Source organism: Stegostoma tigrinum, chromosome 5 (genome assembly GCF_030684315.1).
Source record: "Stegostoma tigrinum isolate sSteTig4 chromosome 5, sSteTig4.hap1, whole genome shotgun sequence".
Taxonomy (NCBI): domain Eukaryota; kingdom Metazoa; phylum Chordata; class Chondrichthyes; order Orectolobiformes; family Stegostomatidae; genus Stegostoma; species Stegostoma tigrinum.
Window position 1 is genome coordinate 112,573,516 of NC_081358.1, and position 16,172 is coordinate 112,589,687.

The following is a 16,172-nucleotide window of genomic DNA, read 5'->3' on the forward strand; positions in this document are numbered from 1 at the left end:
TTGCTGTGGGTCTGGAGTCACATGTAGTCCAGTCTAGGTAAGGATGGCAGTTGCCCTCCCTAAACGACATTAGTGAGCCATCTGCCACGGTGGGATTCAACCTGGGTCCTCAGGACAGCAGAGATAACAAAGTGTGGGGCTGGATGAGCACAGCAGACCAAGCAGCATCAGAGGAGCACAAAAGCTGATGTTTCGGGCCTAGACCCTTCATCAGCAAAGCTTGGATGAACACAGTAGGCCAAGCAACATGTTAGGGTCTAGGTCCGAAACGTCAGCTTTTGTGCTCCTAAGATGCTGCTTGGCTTGCTGTGTTCTTCCAGCTCCACACTTTGTTATCTTGGATTCCCCAGCATTTGCAGTTCCCATTATCTCTCCTCAGGACGTCAACTGGGTCTCTGTATTAAGGGCCTAGCCATTGTACTACTAGGCCATTGCCTCCGTGATATAAAACTGTTTCTGATCAAACAATCCTCATTATCACCACATGGACTCCCTCTCTCATATTGGATTTTAAAAATTCTGGATCCAGAAATAGTCAAAACTCAATTATCGCACTCGCTGATAGACACAGGCCAAAACCTACGTGCCACTAGTGGAATCCAAACTCGAAAATAAGTCATATAATTATATAAATCATACACCTTGCATCACACAGGGTAAAATGCAAGTGAGAGAATGCTCATCGCGCATCCAATCATAGAGAATATCAGGCCTGCCATAGTAAGGATATTATTAAATTGCGGAGGATTCAGAAAAGATTTACCAGAATGTGGTAGACTGGAGAGTTTGAGTTATAAGGAGAGGCTGGATAGGCTGAGACGTTTTTTCAACTGGAGCATAAGAGCTTGTGGTGCGACTTTATACCCCTCTTGACTTTATAAACTCCTATAGATAAGCATTCTGAAGGGTGGGGGAGATCAAAACTTGGGGGCATGTTTTTAAGGTGGGAGGAGAAAGATTTAAAAGGGACCTGAGGGGCGATTTTTTTTTATGTCAAGGGTAGTTCGTACGTGTAATGAATTGCCAGAAGAGGTGGTAGATGCAGGTACGGTTAAGACATTTCAAAAACATTTGGGCAGGTACACAAATGGATAGTGTTGGGAGGAATATGGACCAAATGCAGGCAAGTAAGAATAGTTTAGTTTGGGAAACTTGGCCAACTTAAACGAGTGGGCTGAAGGGTCTGTGTCCGTGCTGTATGATCCTATGACCCTATAGATTTTCGAAGTGGAATTTATTAGGTGGCCTATTCTGTCTGCCTTGAATAGTGAGGAATGCAGATTATTTACTGTTAGATATTTAGTGTAAAATTATGCTGCAGGAACTCAAGGTTAAGTATTACTGAACAAAAGAGAATTGAGGTTAAAAAAATTTTAATTTCCTTAGCACTGATGTTTCTCGATCACCACACGGGATTTTTAAAAAGGTGTTTAAAATAATTATATATTATAGCAGAGATTACAAAGGAGTGTTAGCAACATGGGTAGGCAGTGCTGCTCCCTCAGACCAGTTCAATCATTTAAGGACCCAACCTCTTCTGGTTCAGATTAAAATCCCTTCTGGGTGGAAACAGGCCCTTTGGCCCAACAAGCCCACACTACCCCTTGGGGCATCCCACCCAGATCCACCCCCCTATAACCCACACACCCCTGAACACTACGGGCAATCTTAGCATGGCTGATTCACCTGGCCTGCACATCTTTGGACTGTGGGAGGAAACCAGAGCACCCAGACACGGGGAGAATGTGCAGACTCCACACAGACAGTTGCCTGAGGCTGGAATTGAACCCGTGTCCCTGGTGATGTGAGGCTGTAGTGCTAACCACTGAACCACCATGCCGCCCGAATCATGGGCAGGAAACATTTGCATCATCTTCCTACATGATATACTTTAGCAAAAACAGAATTTGCTTTGTGGCCGTCCTCTGTAGCTTTCAACATTGAGTTATGGGAACTGTAACTACAAGTTTATTAATTTACAACTAGTATATCACCTGTCCTACCAAAACATGTTGTTAAACCCAGAAGATGAGTTGTATTGAAATGAATGTAACTTTCGTTCACAGAATTATCGACAAGAGTTGGAGGCAAAATTTTACAATGACACCTTTGACTGGGACCAAATCCATCACAATGATGTCGCATGCCTGCTGAAGACCTTCATCAGAGAACTGCCCTACCCTTTACTTACTGCGGAATACCTCCCAGCGTTTGTCGCCGTGCAAAGTATGACTTGTTAACTTCAGTATATTTCAGTCATCTTTTCATTTTTGTGACAGTGTCTCTGTCCTCGCAGAAATGCTCACACATAAGCACTCTTCAACCCCGCTGCACATTCAACAATATGTTGACGTTCAAAATGTGAAAGAGTTTGCATTTCAACTATTTTGTGCCTTTTGTTTTTGTCCGCCAGCTACAGCCATAATGGTCTGGACCGTGTAATAGTAATGATGGTGAAGTTGTTTATGTTCCATCACAATATAACTCGTATGAATCTGATTACCTCTGGAGCCTAGCCATATGCAATTAAATGTACAAGTCAGAAAGTTGCCTGTGATTTTGTGTGATCCCATTTTGTGCACAGTTGAAATCCTCACAGACTACTATTAACTGGAAATCACTGAACTACCAATTCTGTGCCTTTTAATATTGTTGATCCCAATCTTGGAAAAGGTTGCACCTTATTGAATGATGTGTAATTTCATTTTACGATATACTAAACTCATTATTAGTGCTGAGCTGCCTCAGTGGCCCCCAACTAATTTAAGTTTTGAAAATTATCACAAAATGTCGCATTTTAAACTGTTTGTTTAATATTTTGGCTTCTAAATCCATCACATGTGCATACCCCAATCATTTACTCATTTAAAACTTACTGAAAATGATGGATGATTCATCATTTTATTTCCTGGTTTGCGGTCTGTGAGAATATTTCAATGTGATTGGCTGCTTAGTCTGTTCGATGCCATCATTGGTGCTGGATAACTTGAACTTTCCTTGCCTTGGTGCAAGATTCTAAATTAATATCAGAAAGGAAGCAGTTGTGCTGTGGAGGTTGTCTGATCATCATGTGTGACTTACCTTGAGATGACAGCAGTTACTTTGCTGTTGCTAGTGAAATCTGGGCCGCTATTATGTTCTGGTGGTGCCTGCTGTTCTATTTGACCAAATCCCAGCCAAACGCTGGTGTAATTTTTCTGATTGGGGTTTGAAGATTGGAGTGGCCAATAAGAACTGGCCTTGCAAGTTATCTCCTCCTCTTGTAGTCGATTTGCTGTTGGACTTCTTCCAGCAGATGGATTTCTTAAATTCAGTTCTGTCAGCTTTTTTGCTGACGGTTAGCGGACTTACTTGTGCTGGAATGAACATGAGATTAAATCCCACAGTGTAACTTGTGGAACTGAAATCAATGTAGCTTATGAGTTAAAACCACAACAGCCTAAAAATCCCCCTGCCCCTCAGGAAATGGAATGTCGCTCATCCACAGTGTGTTCTCCATGTGACTCCAATTCAAACTCTTTCAATAATCACTACCCAGTCTGAGTGATTGCTGACCTCCTGAGAACAAGTTTTGTTTTTAAGAAATCTAACAGGCATTGTAAAATTACAGAGATCCTTGTTTGCTGTTCTTTGATAATCAAGCCTGTCAGAATTTTGTCAAATGGAAACATAATCGAAAGAATTTTAAGAATTATTTTAAAGTGTTGCAATAGCAGTCCAGTTTCAGAGAAATGAAGGTTCCGCATAATTCACTGAGGTGCAGAAAACTTCCATTTATAGAATCCCTACAGTGTGTAAGCAGGCCATTTGGCCCATCAGGTCCACACTGACTCTCTGAAGAGTGTTGGAAACCCCTACCCATTCATTTTCCATCAAGCCTGTGTATCCCTGGATACTATGGGCAATTTAGTATGGCCAATAACTTAGCCTGCACACCTTTGGACTGTGCGAGGAAAGCAGAGCACCCAGAGGGTAAGCGTGCAGACATGGAGAGAGCGTTCAAACTCCACACAAATAGTTGTCTGAGGCTGCCATCAAACCCAGGTCCCTGTTACCACGAGGTAATGGTGCCAGCTGCCGAGCCGTTAAGCTACTCATAGGGCCACCTCTCTTATAAATTGTTGCATATTCAGTTCTTGAAAAATTGCATTTAAATATATAACTGACCCACTAGAAGCCTGGTTTTAAGGGTGAAAAATGGCTGATGACTGAACATTCATCAACACTGAAACCATCAGAATGAAAGGAAGAAAGCTTTGTATGAATATTGCACCTTTCGTAACTCCAGGATGTCCCAAACCATTTTAAAGACGATGCTTTTGAATTGTAGCTTTTGAACTTATGTAGAGCTGCTAGTTTGTACACGGCAAAATCCCATGGGCAGATGTTTGATCATGACTGTCTAATCTGTTTTCAGACGTTAGTAATGGGCTAAGTATTGGTGAAGACGCCAGAAAGAGCTTCTTTGTGCTTGGTAGATTCAGTAGTTGGTTAGCTGGATGGCATTTTTGCAATGCATAGTGATGCCAACAGCATGGGTTCAATTCCCACAACATCTGACATTACCATAAAGGGCTCTTCTTCCCAGCACCCCTTTGCCTGGGGGCTGTGTGACTTCAGGTTAAACCACCATTGTCTCTCTCTAATGAGAAAACAACCTATGGTCTGGTAAGACTATAGCAACTTTACCTCGACTTAGCTTGGGATCTTTTACATTTGTGTGCGAGATAGTTAGAATGTTGGCTTCATTTCTAAGATTAAAGAGTTTTCCTGACTGTTTATGCAGAAAATGAGGGTTTTACGCCTGAACAACTATCTTTGTTTTGGTTTCAGATATCTCACCGATCAAGTTGCAGATTCAAGCTCTACATCTAATCATCATGTTACTGCCTGATCCCAATAGAGACACTATCAAGGTATGTATGACTAAAAGGGAAATAATTTGACCCTGAGTTGATGTTCAATCTAAGAGGGTGAACACAGAATGTATCAGTGGTTGGCTTAACTGCCCTCTGAAATGGCCCAGTAGGATACTCCATTCGAAGGAAACTAGGAATGGGCAGCCCATGAAAAAATTGTAGAAAAAAATGCTGCAACATTCTGTTGTGGTTGCGTTACTGAACCTGCGATCCGGTTGTCTGGGACTAATGATCAAATCAGGAGTTCATGTCCCACCACAGCACACTGGATAATTTAAATTCAGTCCATTAAATAAAGAGTTGATCTCAGTGACTGGTTCCCTCACAGTTTTATGTCGGTACAGCTGCTCTGAGCGAAGTCAGACACTGATTGCAGCCCTGACTTCTGGTTCCGCAGAAACAGCTGGACCACTGTCAGAATTGTCAATGAGAAGCGACTGGATTATCAGTAAAAACCTGTTGGCTGCCCTTGCTCTGCCTTACGTGTACTCCAGGCCCATAGCAATGTGGTTGACTGAAAAGTTGGTGCCAAGGATGAAGAAGGTGGCTCGCTATCACCTTCTCAAGAGCGTGGGGCAGCAGTGTAGTGTTGTTGTCACTGGAATAGTAATCCATTAGACCATGGCTCATACCAAGGATGTAGGTTTAAATACCGCAGTGGCAGCTGGTGAAATTTGAATTTGGTATAAATCTGGAATTAAAACGTTGGATGTTGTAAAAACCCATCTGGTCCTTACCTGGCCCAGCCTGTAGCAGTGTGGTTAGCAGCCTTCTGAATGGGCCTCATAGGGAAAGGCCTAAGTGCTGACACAGCCAGTGGCTGCTGAGTTCAAGCAAGTTATTACAGTCTCAATGACCTCAAACTTCATATGCGTCCAATTTCTCACATTAACGATCCATCTACAACTCGATCCATTTTCTTTTCAGTGACAACAAATAAAATCCTTTATTCTTTCTTCATTCATGGGATAAGAGCATTGCTGACTAGGTCAGCATTTATTGCCCATTCTTAATTGCCCTGAGGGCAGTCAAGAGTCAACCACGTTGCTGTGGGTTTGGAGTCACATGTAGGCCAGACCAGGTAACGATGGCAGTTTCCTTCCTTTAAGGGCATTAGTGAACCAGATGGATTTTTCCCAAAGGCCAGCAAAGGATTCATGGCCATCATTACACTTTTAATTCCAGATATCAATTGAATTCAGATTCCACCATCTGCTGTGTTAGGATTTGAACCCAGGTCCCCAGAACACTATGTGGGTCTTTGGAGTAATAGTCCTGCGATAATACCACTAGGCCATTGCCTCCCCTAATGTCTGTGGTTTGATAAAACATCACTCACCACATAGTGAGCAGCAATCGCAATATGCAGATCTCACTCCTCAAGTAATCCAGCACCGAACTAGAATTGATGACCCTCCTGCATTTTGGATAAAAGCCTGGGGAGCAACAAAACAATATCTGGGAGTTGGGTGGAGGACAGGAGAATGGGAGTAGTTGGGTTACTCACAGAGCTGTACAGACTTGGACAAGCAATGCATGTCCCTTTCCTCATAGAATCATAGAACCCTTACAGTGTGGAAAAAGGCCCTTCAGCCCAACAAGTCCACATCGAAGCTCAGAGCATCCCACCCAGATCCATCCCCTTATAACCCACCTAAACTACACATCCCTGAACACTATGGGCAATTTAGCATGGCCAATTCTCCTAGCCTGCGAAGTGAACAGCCTGAATTCTGTACCTGCAAAGTGAAGGTCTAATTAGTTGGCAGGATTGAAAAAAATCTTGTTATTAGAAAATAAACCAAAATTTCAGTTAGTATTTCTTTGCCATTTCAGTTTATTCACAGTTGATCCAAAATTCTTTAATCAGAGTATTATAGTTTGATTTCATATAAAATATGTTCTTAGTACACTGTTTACAAATATTGAGAGCAGCATGGCACCCAAATCTTAGAACACTAAGTTCTCAGAAAATTGGATAAAACTAGGAATGCAAATTGAATTTCTTTTGCGTAAAACAGCAAGTGGCAAGTTCTGAGAAGCAAGTTCATTAAAAATTGAATTGATCCACTTTTGTCTGCTGCCTCCCACTCCCCCTCCTCCAGGCTTTCTTGGAATATCTCAGCAAGGTTGTAGCCAATGAAGCCAAAAACCGAATGAGCCTGTGGAATGTCTCCATGATTGTTGCCCCGAACCTCTTCATGTGCAAAGGGAGGACTGGAAACCATCAAGAAGCAGAGGCCGCTACCAAAGCTGCCAACGTTGTGCAGCTTCTCATCAAATATCAGGACATCCTCTGGACTGTGAGTGAACATATTGCACCCAGCACTCTGCACTACTTCCTTTCAGCTTTGTGCAAGTCGGCCACAAATTCACATCCAAGTCAGAAAAGTGTGCTGCCAATCCTGCTCGGGCTTTGCCAGTTTCCTAGAGTATGCCCGAGAATATCCAGGAATTATACACTTAATTCCTGGATACTGGTATGAGCAAACCAGGAAAAAATTCACAGAGGCAATAAAATAATGTTATTTTCAAAATTTCATTTTTAAAACTTATGTTTTACATCCAGCAGCCAAAAAGAAACCAGTGGGGCCCAGGAATAAAGCCTGGCAGTGGAGTATTAGATATAGAAAGCTTCCATCATCCTGGGGGACCATAGGACAACTCTCTCATTAGAGAGAGACAAGAACGAAGAAGAATACAGTACAGGAACAGGCCCTTCAGCCCTCCAAGCCTGCACCGATGTGCTGCCCGTCACAACTAAAACCCCCTACCTTCCAGGGACCGTATCCCTCTATTCCCATCCTATTTGTGTATTTGTCAAATGCCCTTTAAAAGCCACTATTGTATCTGCTTCCACTACCTCCCCCGGCAGTGAGTTCCACCACCCTCTGTGTAAAACACCTGTCCCATACATCACCTTTAAATCCTGCCCCTCGCACTTTAAACCCATGGCCCCTGGTAACTGACTCTTCCACAACTGGTGTTGAGTTTAACCTGAGGGTCATTATGCTTCAGGTGAAGGGTGAAATTGAAAAGGAGGGACCTTTGTGATGATCTCAGCCAGTGTAGGAATTGAACCTGCTCAGTTGGTGTAATTCTGCAACACAAACCAACTGGCTAGTCAGCTGACCTAACTGATCCTCATCGAGCTGACTAATGAAGTGGCAGTTCACTTTCTGACAGGAGTAGGCAGGTGCAGACAAACAAGTAAATGTACAAACAATAGGGGGGAAAAAAACACAGCTAATTCTTTTCAAAGCCTTGTGATTCTCCTCCTGATTTGCTTGCTGCATCTTTTGGGATGTTCATATTTTGTTCCTGGAAACCCAAAGGCCATTCTCCAAAGGCTGGAGAATGATCAATTTAATAACAGTTGAATGATTTATTCTGATAGCTATATGAAACTATATAGGTTCTTAAATTTATCTTTGTTTCGAACATACATTTTTACGACCGGATCGGGTAAACCCAAGAGCAGACGGAGTAGGTCATTTGGTCCATGCATCCGGCTCTATCATTCAACAAAATCTTTTTATTATTTATTTGTTCATGTAATGCGAGTCTCACTGAGTGGGCCCACACATATTCCTCATCTCTAATTGTTCTTGAAAATAGTGGTGAAGTGTCACCTTAAACACTGTAGTCCTTGGCGTGTAGGCATACCCATTGTGCTGTTAAGAAAGGGAGTTCTAGGATTTTGACCTAGCCACATTGAAAGAACCACCATATGTTTCCAAGTCAGAATGGTAAGTGGCTTGGTGGGGAACTTACTAGCTATTGTTACTCTTGGTGGGAGAGTTGGTGGGAAAGTGCTGTCCTAGGAACCTAGCTACTGCAGTGCACCTCGCAGATGGTATCTTCAGCTATCACTCTTGAGTCCGTGGTGGATATTGAAGGTGGAGGATGGGGTGCTGATTAAGTGTTCTGCTCTGACCTGGATAGTGTCAATTTGGGATGTCATGTTGAGGTTGTACAGGATTTTGATGAGACCCCTTCTGGACTACTGTGTGAAACTCTTACCAAAGGAAGGATATTATTAAAACGGCAGAGAGTGGTCAGAAAAGATTTACCAGGATGTTGCCAGGAATGGCGGGTTTGAGATATAAAAGTAAGCATTAGACATTTATCTGAATGGAAATTGTGTGCAAAGGTGTGGGGGGAGAAAGCAGGAGATGGGCACTAGGTAATAACTCTTCTTTGAAGAGCTGGTACAGGCACGACTGGAACTATAATAGTTCTTTGATTCTGAGTGGGATGTCTCTGACAGTAAATCTTGGAGATTTGAGTTTAGCTGTATGTCAGCCCATCGACTGAAATTGCTGTTCCATTTATTAGTTTCAAAATCAGTGAACATCACTAGCCTCACTGCTACTCAGAGAGGGACTGCTCTGGGCCAAAAAATGATGACTGTAGCTTTACTCCTGTCTTTTGCAGATCCCGCCCTTTATGATCGCCCAGGTGCGGAAGATGAACGAAAGTGAGAATCGAAGACGGACCAGAGTGACGTGGCTGAACACGTCTTCGTTTTTCTTTCCTCCAACTTTCAGGGGAAATGGCTCGCCCTCCCCTGGTTCCTCTCCTCGAGGGCGCAACCGAAACCAGGAGCCTGCCTTGTGGGAGGTCCCAGGCGTGAACTCGTGTCCGTCTGCTTTGGGACACTGTTTAAAGGTACCCTCCTGTGCCTTGTCATTGGCTTAGCAATATTCCATTCTCTTCTTCCATAAAGTTATGAAACCTCACAGTACAGGAGGAAGCCCTTCCCCCCATTGTATCTTTTCTGACTCTTCGACAGAGCAGGCCTGAACCCTCACGACATTTTGTCAGTGGTTTGAAATCTGTGGTTATTAACTCATTCATCAGAGAGAATAGTTCTTCTCTATCAAAACTGTCAAATTGAAATCACTAGGTCACCTCTTAACCTTTCTTCTTTGCTTGGTAACTTCCTGGTGTGCCTTCTTTCGAAGGACTTTTTTTCCCTTATATATGGTGACCAGAGATGTCCACAGTGCTGAAGCTATGATCGTATAAGGGTGATATCTTTACTTTTCTGTCTGCCTATTACGATCAGATCAATTTGGTACTTAGTAACTTGTAAATTCTTTCACGTGGACATTACAGGTAAGGTCAGCATTTCCTAGAATCATGAAATCATATAGTACAGACAAGGCCCTTTGGTCCATCAGAGATAGGAGGAACTGCCGATACAGGAGTCTGAGATAATACAGAGTGGAGCTGGAGGAACTCAGCATGTGGGAGGAGCCGATGGGTGGAAGAAAAGATGGACATGTCAATGAGGGATCTGGTTCTGTAGGTGCAGGTACTGAGAAAGGTGGTGTGGCTGTAGTACCTGGTTTGCTTCGGGACGTGGTCGAACAGTTTTAGGGCCGAAGGGTTTACCAGAGGGTTGCAGTGGGAGAGATCCACTGAGGTGGTACAACCACATTGCCTTTCTCAGTATCTGCCTATAGAACCAGATCCCTCACTGACCCGTCCGTCTTCCCTCCCACCTATCCACTCCTCCCACCTCACTGACCAACCCCCACCCCCACTTACTACCTACACTCACCTCCACTAGCTTTATTCCTGCCCCCTTGACCTGCCCAACTTCCTTCCCATCCACCCGCCCCTCCCTCCTCACTGACCAACCCCCACCCCAACTTCCCACCTACAATCACCTTTACTGGCTCCATTCCCACCTCCTTGACCTGTCCGTCTTCCCTCTCACCTATTCGCTCCACTGTCCATCTTCTATCACCGCTTCCCCCTCTCTACTTATTTCAGAGCCCCCTTCCCCTCCCCCATTTCTGAAGAAGGGTCCCGACCTGAAACCACAGCTTTCCTGCTCTTCTGATGCTGCCTGGCCTCCGTTGGTCTATCGGGTCTGTGCCATTAAAAGTACACGGAACCTACACTCGTCCCACTAGGCTCATAGCTTTGAATGTTCTGACACTTGGAGTACTTTTGTAAAGGGTGTGAGGTTATCCACCTCCGAGATGTACAATCCTTACCCTAGCAACTCACTGCTTTAAAAAAATCTCCACAAGACCACCGAAACCACCTGTCTTAAAAGTATGTTATTTTGTTATTGACTGTTCAACTAATGGGAATAGCTGCTTTCTATTCACCCTGTCCATGCCCCTCATAATCCTATACACCTCAATCTGGTCCCTGCTCAGGCTTTTCCACTCCAAAGAAAACAACTCGAGCTTATCCAGCTTCTCTTCCCTGTGAAAGGCCCCATCCCAGGCATCATCCTGGTGAATCTTCTCTGCAGCCCTCTCCAGTTCAGTCACATCCTTCCTATAGTGTCGTGACCAGAATTACACATTGTAATCCCGCTGGGGCCTCGTACACAACTTTTAGTGACACTACGCCTGAGGAAGGAGCTGAGCTATGAAAGCTTGCGTTTCCAAATAAACCCGTTGGACTATGACCTGGTATTGTGTGATTTTTGATCTTTTCCAACACCAGCATCTACTCATCCTGCCACTGAGTCAGTTTTGGAACTAACTGGCCAAGTTATGCTGGATCCTACGTCCATTTACCTCTGCTATCAGTTTCCCATGCGGGTGCTTGTCAAAAACCATACTGAAATCGGTGTAAACTACATCAACTGTACCACCTTCAGACACTGCACACAGACACACACACACACACTCACAGACACAGACACACACGTGCGTGCAGACACACACACGCACATGCAGACACACACATGCACACATACACACACACACACGCACGCAGACACACACACGCACACATACACAAATGCAGACACACACACGCAGACACACACACGCAGACACACACACACACACACGCACACATACACACGCAGACACACACACACATGCAGAAACACACACACAGACACACACACGCACAGACACAGACACACACACATACACAGACACACACACAGAAACCCATGCGCACACACATGCGCAGACGCACACGTGCACACACACACACACACACACACACAGACACATACACACACGCGCAGACATAGACACACACACATACACAGACACACACGCAGAAACCCACGCGCACACACGCGCGCAGATGCACACGTGCACACACACACACACACACACACACACACACACACACACAGACGCCCTTGAACTGATTTCTGAGGTAAGAGCCTGGAATCACATGTAGGTCGTGCCAGGGAAGGCTGGCGGGGGGGGGGGATTTCAGGTTAATCAGCGGTAGTTGCCATGGTTACTCTCACAAAGACCACACTTTACCGATTGGATGTAAGTTTCTGCCAGCTGCCATGGTGGGGCTTGAACCCGTTTCCACAGGCCTGGCCAGCATCTCCCCCATGATATAACCAGCTTACAACTGCTGAGTGAACATTGTCGGTTAAAGTAAAGGGTATGGCAGGAGTGTGGGAAAATAATCAGTGCGACTTTCAAAATGATTTTGTCATTTTACGTTGCAGTCGGACATCCCCGAGGGAGTCATCCGTGTTTATGCCACTCAACTATCAAAGGTTTCCATGGCTATCCAGCTGGACAGTGAGACTAAAGCAAGCGATATTCTTGCTCGGTTTCACTGTGAAAACAGGTGAGCTAATCAAAACAATATCAATGTGAATGATCTTTGAGAAATTTTAAATACCTCATTGTCACAGCCATGTTATGTTTTAGAAGGAGTCCATTTTGACCTATTATGCCTGCACTAGTTTGTTAAATAGGCATTGTTACCTAGTGCCAAATCTACTGTCTTTCCCCCAGGCCCCTGCGCACCGTCTCTATCCAAATACTCACCCTGCTGAATGCCTCAATTGAACCTGCCTTCACCAGCCTTCCAGGCACTGCCAAACCTACTTGATGAGCGGCAATAGGTTTTCCTCACTTCGCCCTTATTCCTTTCACAGATCGCTTTAAATTTATGTCTACTTGTTCTTGCTCCTTTTAAAAACAGGAACGGTTTCTCTTATCCAGCCTGCTCATGAACCATCCCCTTCAAGGAGGACAGGTCCTATCTCTTCAACCTGCCCTCGTAACTGAAGTTCCTCATCCCTGGAACAATCCTTGTCAATCACTTCTACACATTCCCTGGTGTGTTTACATTCATCCTATAATGTGGTGCTGTGACAAAATGTGCCTTTAAGAGAGATTTTGTCCATCATGGTTCTCTTGAAGAGGGGTGGTGTTAACCTGGTGCCGAGGAGTCTGCTCCATGGAAAGCAGAATAAATAGCCTTTGGGTTTGTTCTTAAAATTAGGCAGAAGAAGCGTGAGTGGGTGGAGCCCATGAGACCATAACACATAGGACCAGAAGTTAGGCCATTCAGAGTCAGGCCTACATGGACCAAGCGTTTTCGTTTTGCTTTCAGTTGTTGAAGTTGCAGCTTTTGAAGTTGAAGCTGCTAGATACAGCTCACTGTCTACTGCTACAAAAAGCTTGACTTCATAGAATCCTGACAGTGTGGAAACAGGCCCTTTGGCCCAACAAGTACACACTGACCCTCAGAGCATCCCACCCAGACTATACCCCCCTAATCTACGCATCTCTGAACACTGTGGGCAATTTAGCATGGCCAGTCCACCCAACCTGCCCATCTGTGGAATGTGGGAGGAAACTAGAGCACCTGGAAGAACCCTCACAGACATGGGGAAGAATGTGCGAACTCCACACAGGCAGTCAGCCGAGGGTGGAATCGAATGTGGGTCTGTGGTGCTGTGAGGCAGCAGTGCTCCCCACTGAGCCACTGTGCTGCCCCATCCCATACCTCTGGCAGAGACTTCTGTCTCTGCTTCATGCTTTCAATTTCTCCTTTTTAGACCATAAGATCATAAGACATAGGAGTGGAAGTAAGGCCATTCGGCCCATCAAGTCCACTCCGCCATTTAAATCATGGCTGATGGGCATTTCAACTCCACTTCCCTGCACCCTCCCCGTAGCCCTTGATTCCTTCTAAGATCAAGAATTTATCGATATCTGCCTTGAAGGCATCCAATGTCCCGGCCTCCACTGCACTCTGCGGCAATGAATTCCACAAGCCCACCACTCTCTGGCTGAAGAAACGTCATCTCATTTCAGTTTTAAATTTACCCCCTCTAATTTTAAGGCTGTGCCCACGCGTTCTAGTCTCCCCACCTAATGGAAACAACTTCGCTAGCACCCACCCCTTCTAAACCATACATTATCTTGTAAGTCTCTATTAGATCTCCCCTCAACCTTCTAAACTCTAATGAGTACAATCCCAGGATCCTTAGCCGTTCATCATACGTTAAACCTACCATTCCAGGGATCATCCGTGTGAATCTCTGCTGGACACGCTCCAGGGCTAGTATGTCCTTCCCGAGGTGTGGGGCCCAAAATTGGACACAGTATTCTAAATGGGGTGTAACTAGAGCTTTATAAAGCCTCAGAAGCACATCGCTGCTTTTATATTCCAACCCTCTTGAGAGAAACGACAATATTGCATTCGCTTTCTTAATTACGGACTCTACCTGCAAGTTAACCTTTAGAGAATCCTGGACCAACACTCCCAGATCCCTTTGTACTTCTGCTTTGCGAATTTTCTCACCATTTAGAAAATAGTCCATGCCTGTATTCTTTTTTCCAAAGTGCAAAACCTCACATTTACTCACATTGAATTTCATCAGCCATTTCCTGGACCAGTCTCCTAAACTGTCCAAATCTTTCTGCAGCTTCCCCACCTCCTCAGTACTATCTGCCTGTCCACCTATCTTTGTATCATCGGCAAACTTCACCAGAATGCCCCCAGTCCCTTCATTCAGATCATTAATGTATAAGGTGAACAGCCGCTTCCCAACACTGAACCCTGCGGGACACCACTCGTCACCGGTTGCCATTCTGAAAAAGAGCCTTTTATCCCAACTCTCTGCCTTCTGTCAGACAGCCAATCCTCAATCCAAGCCAGTAGCTCACCTCGAACACCATGGGCCCTCACCTTGCTCAGCAGCCTCTCGTGAGGCACCTTATCAAAGGCCTTTTGGAAGTCTAGATAGATAACATCTACTGGGTTTCCCTGGTCTAAGATACTTGTTACCTCTTCAAAGAATTCTAACAGGTTTGTCAGGCATGACCTCCCCTTACTAAATCCATGCTGACTTGTTCTAATCCGACCCTGCACTTCCAGGAATTTAGAAATCTCATCCTTGACAATGGATTCTAGAATTTTACCAAATATCGAGGTTAGGGTAATCGGCCTATAATTTTCCATCTTTTGCCTCGATCCTTTCTTAAACAATGGGGCAACAACAGCAATTTTCCAATGATCTGGGACTTTCCCTGACTCCAGTGACTTTTGAAAGATCACGACCAAAGCCTCTGCTATTTCCTCAGCCACCTCCCTCAGAACTCTAGGATGTAGCCCATTGGGGCCAGGAGATTTATCAATGTTTAGACCTTTTAGCTTTTCTAGCACTTTCTCTTTTGTAATGCCAGCCATGCACAACTCTACCCCCTGGCTCTCCCTAATTGTTGGCATACTACTCATGTCTTCCACTGTGAAGACTGACGCAAAGTACTTATTAAGTTCTTCAGCTATTTCCTTATCTCCCATCACTAGCCTTCCAGCATCAATTTGGAGCGGCCCAATGTCTACTTCTGCCTCTCGTTTGTTTCTTATGTCTTGAAAGAAGCTTTTACTATCATTTTTAATATTACTAGCTAGCCTACCTTCATATTTGACCCTCTCCTTCATTATTGCTCTCTTTGTTATCCTCTGTTTGTTTTTGTAGCCTTCCCAATCTTCTGATTTCCCAGTGGTCTTGGCCACTTTATAGGCTGTCTCTTTTTCTTTGATATATTTCCTGACTTCTTGCTATCATGCAAGTGATAGCAAGTGAGCAAATTGTTTTGCTGAATTTTCCTTTGCCAAGGGTGTGTTTATGTGATGCCGCAATATTGGAATAGTTGATGAGTAATTTTATTAAGTATATATAGGTGATTAAGTATTTTGATAAAGCTAAAGTTGTGTCATTGATTTTTAGTTTTGTTTGTGTTTTCACTGTGGTGTAAGAGTAGAATTTGTTTTGCTTAAAGCCTAGTAGATTGACCAATTGAATCATTTCTGGAGTGCAGCACCTTACACTTGATAAAAGCTAGGGCGCAGGTTATTGCCTTATATTTTTTGAAGGGGTTTGATCTGGTCCATAACAGGTGCCCATACTATACATGGTACTCCAGCTGAGTTCTAGTTGATGGAAACTCTTTATAGTTTGTGTGCCATGATTGGTTTAAACCTGATAAATGAACC

The 16,172-nt window shown here is 44.3% G+C and overlaps 1 protein-coding gene across 7 annotated transcripts in view; it reads left to right on the forward strand.

The window, feature by feature from the left end:
• arhgap28 (Rho GTPase activating protein 28) overlaps positions 1 to 16,172 on the forward strand; it is a 176,713-nt gene that overhangs the window by 147,350 nt on the left and 13,191 nt on the right. For all 7 annotated transcript variants that reach the window (XM_048529212.2, XM_048529214.2, XM_048529215.2 and 4 more), the window contains 5 exons: positions 2,067 to 2,226; positions 4,834 to 4,916; positions 7,025 to 7,222; positions 9,357 to 9,590; positions 12,379 to 12,503. In XM_048529212.2, coding sequence (XP_048385169.1) covers positions 2,067 to 2,226; positions 4,834 to 4,916; positions 7,025 to 7,222; positions 9,357 to 9,590; positions 12,379 to 12,503 — 800 coding nt within the window. The remainder of the gene's footprint in view (positions 1 to 2,066; positions 2,227 to 4,833; positions 4,917 to 7,024; positions 7,223 to 9,356; positions 9,591 to 12,378; positions 12,504 to 16,172) is intronic.